Here is a 3,904-nt window from a genome sequence, read left to right as displayed (position 1 = left end):
ACATACACATATACATACACATACACATACAGATACACATACTCATACACATACACATACATGTACACATACACATACACATACACATACTCATACACATACACATACACATACACATATACATACACATACACATACATATACATATACATATACAATACAAACCTTGTGCACATCTGTATATACATATATCGTGCGTCTGAACTCTCCTTTTCCCATTTGTTGACCCCCTACAGCACCCTACAGAACATCACACAGCTGGTCATGACATGCTATGCCATGGGCACGCTGTGGCTGTACTCGTCCATCTTCTCGTCGTCGGTGTCTGCCATCTTTTTCTCGTACGTGCTGCACACTGAGTGCGATGTGTACGCGCCTATCCACAGCAACCGTTGCGAGGCCAGTTACTACGTGTGCATGGCGGTATGTGGGTGATAGTTGTAGGTAGAAGTATCCATAGCCTGTTTTCCCTTACTGCAAACTATTATGCCTGCGAGTCCGTGGATTTCATAGCTATTAATAATTTCTGTATCTATAAATAACTTATATATCTATAAATAGATCTTGTATTTATTGCGATACTATAGCCTAACATGGTCTTATTTGCTGCTGACTTTCTTTTGACATTATATGTCATAGCATATCATTCTGTACTGCAAACTATTGTGCCTGCGAATCCGTGTGCTCCCGCCCGTCATCTATATCTATAAATAGAACTTATTTTAAATACGATACTATCGCCTATCATGCTCTATTCATTGCTGTCATGATGTAGTCCAAACAAATATGCCTAGGAATTTTGTGCTCCCATCCGACTTTTGTATCTATAAACTACTTATATATCTATAAATAACATTTATATCTATAAATAGATTTTTGCAACCATCGTGATCACGCTTGGCCTACAAGATCTGGGAGACCAAGCCGTTGTGCAGAAGCTGCTGTCGCTGTACCGAGTTGTGGCGTTTGTAATTATGATCACAACGCTGATCGTGAAGATCGCCGTTAACCCAAATGTAAGTGTGGTCAACTCAATATTCGTACAACGTTTCGTTCATACGGGTGTGTTGCATCCCACTTAAGATTTGTATACTTTTTAGATTTGTACAACGTTTTGTTCATATACGGGTGTGTTGCATCTCACCTAAGATTGGTATACCGTTTAGATTTTTACGTTTTGTTCATACGGGTGTGTTGCATCTCTCTTAAGATGTGTATAACGTTTATATTTGTATAGCGTTTTGTTCATATGCACGTGTTGCATCCCGCATATTATTGTGTCTGTGCGCAAAGAAAACACGTAACAGCGCTTGTTTGTTGGGTAAGAGACAGCTAACCCAAGACGTACATACGGTAAATATGAACGAACAAGTACTATACTGTATATGCGTGCATGTCCAGAATCGTAGGCGTTCGACCTATCCTCAAGTCAGTGCTGTGTAAGGTGTTGGAGGTTAGGGTTTTAGGGTTAGGGTTTCCGTGCGATAACGTTGGCTGTGATGGAGTATCACAACAACGATATGCCGTCACGTTACCTACTTCCAACCGGAGCTGGCACATCTGTAGCCGTGATGTACCTACACGTCTGCATATCAATAGCGAAACCTCAACCAGATTGTTACTCAGGGGCTGTCCGCCTCTCCACACGTGTCAAGCAGTTGCTAAGCGTTGAAGTCCATATATGCATGCAATGAGCTGTAACTAACGGGTGTACCTACCACACACCACCCCACTCACAGTTCGTTCCGCACCGTGTGGACGACATCGGGTACTTTGATTGGAAGAAGTTTGCCCTGGGCTTTGGGCCGTGCATGCTGGCTATCACATGCCAGTACAACATCCCGGATGTCATCCAGCCCTTGCAGGACAAGCGTGCGGCAAAGCAGGTGACCTTCATCGCTCTGTTCGCATCAGTTGTCCTGTATTTTGCCCTAGGTAAGCGCACTCTGACACTCCAGAAGGATCCGTGAACCGTTTCTTTTTTAAATTTCTTTCTCGGGCTATGAACGGAACTTGAGTGCTCTATTCAGGGGCGTACGGTCCGCTGTTTGTATCAGCTTTTTTTGATCGTTGTGTGTGGCTGTGGCGAGTCTTGTAGTAGTTTGCCCATTGCGTTGAGTTGCCACTACTGGCTGTGTAGTGTTGTAGATAAGTAGTAGTGTGTAACAGTATTTTGTACCCATTCCGTTGGGTTGTTTGTTGCCACGCCAATGAGGTGTGCGTGCTCGTGTGATGTAATTATAGAGATTTGGTATGTCGTGTCTATCTAAGCCATCTCCACTGATCTAGACATATACATTTAATACATCCAATGCTAAATAGTACATACATCTTATGATACATACATCTAATAATACATACATCTAATACAGGCCTTCTGGGTGCCCTAGCATTCGAGCACGTGAATCCTCTGGTGACGCTGAACTGGAACGACTACACCGCCTGTGGCGATGGGTGGGAGCCCTGCCCCCGCAACTACTTCGCCAATGCCATCCAACTCATTGTGATGCTGTTCCCGGTGGTCAACGTCACCTCCTGTAAGTTCGGTACAAACTAAACCCTAAAACCCTAAAGCACATGTCACTCCGCGCTGACATGGTTGGGTATTCATGGTGTAGTGCCGCGACTCTGGTGTCCAATGTTCATTTAGATCAAACATTCTCAGAAATGTTGCAGAATGTCGTAAATACCGAGTATTTTAGGGCGATATCAGCTCTCAAATTTTCAAAAAGACACAAGTGCCCTCTATGTATTATATTTTATAGAAATGTCCATGCCTGATAAAGGTTCTGCGGGAAACGTTTGTGTGCTACCCCCTAGTTCGTACCAAACATATGCTGACCTAGCATGTCTATTCGCAGGCGTGCTGCAATTTGACCCAATATCGCACCCCCTGTTCCGTTTACTGCACCCGGGCCCTGCATTTTGGGCCTTCGCACAACAATTAATCACACGCGCGAGTTTGGGTTTGGCTACAGGTAAGTTCTGTCGCGGCTCATGTACTCAACTCTCATTCGCATTACTCGCCCACACACAGCTTATCCTCTGGTCTCAATCACATTGGGAGACAACATTATGGGGATGCTCCCGGCCGCATGGAGTGAAAAGGTATGGGCAACGGTTTCTAGAGTTCTTAGGGTTTAGGGTTTATTGGCTATCGCGAGAGTTATACGGCACCTCACAACCGTCTGCCGGGCAGTGTTCTCGATGCACAATGCGTTGGGACGCCCTTACGTCGCAGTCTATAACCGCCAGCACACCAAACGGCCATAGTTGCTGTGATGCTGATCCACAGGCATACAAACCTTTCCTACTGCTTCATCCAGACACAAGACACAGTAGCAGCTATAGGATAGAGAATGCCGTGTCTGTCTATATCATACGGCTAGTACTACTTCCTCTCCTACACCCTGAATCCCATATCCCACAACTAGTGCCAGTCCCCCTCCCCCAGTCTGAACCCTACATTTCACAGCTAATGTTAATTCATCTCCCACACATATATGTCAATTCCTCTCCCACACATATTTGGCTATTGCTAATTCCTCTCCCACACATATATGGCTATTGCTAATTCCTCTCCCACACATATATGGCTAGTATTGATTCCTCTCCCACACATATATGGCTATTGCTAATTCCTCTCCCACACATATATGGCTATTATTAATTCCTCGCTCTTACATATATGCCTATTATTAATTCCTCTCCCACACATATATGGCTATTATTAATTCCTCGCCCTTACATATATGCCTATTATTAATTCCTCTCCCACACATATATGGCTATTGTTAAACATATATGGCTATTGCTGATTCCTCTCCTGCACATATATGGCTATTTTTAAACATATATGGCTATTGTTAAACATATATGGCTATTGCTGATTCTTCTCCCACAC

At 43.9% G+C, this 3,904-nt stretch overlaps 1 protein-coding gene across 1 annotated transcript in view; it reads left to right on the top strand.

Moving 5' to 3' along the window:
- Positions 1–3,904, top strand: part of SARC_05781 (hypothetical protein) — a gene marked incomplete at both ends in the record, with an annotated part of 10,707 nt that overhangs the window by 2,855 nt on the left and 3,948 nt on the right. Inside the window, 5 exons of the mRNA XM_014300358.1 lie at positions 237–423; positions 873–1,016; positions 1,740–1,935; positions 2,373–2,537; positions 3,038–3,108. Coding sequence (XP_014155833.1) covers positions 237–423; positions 873–1,016; positions 1,740–1,935; positions 2,373–2,537; positions 3,038–3,108 — 763 coding nt within the window. The remainder of the gene's footprint in view (positions 1–236; positions 424–872; positions 1,017–1,739; positions 1,936–2,372; positions 2,538–3,037; positions 3,109–3,904) is intronic.

The sequence above is a fragment of the Sphaeroforma arctica genome, assembly GCF_001186125.1.
Source record: "Sphaeroforma arctica JP610 unplaced genomic scaffold supercont1.383, whole genome shotgun sequence".
NCBI lineage: Eukaryota > Ichthyosporea > Ichthyophonida > Sphaeroforma > Sphaeroforma arctica.
This window is presented reverse-complemented; position numbering and strand designations above follow the sequence as displayed.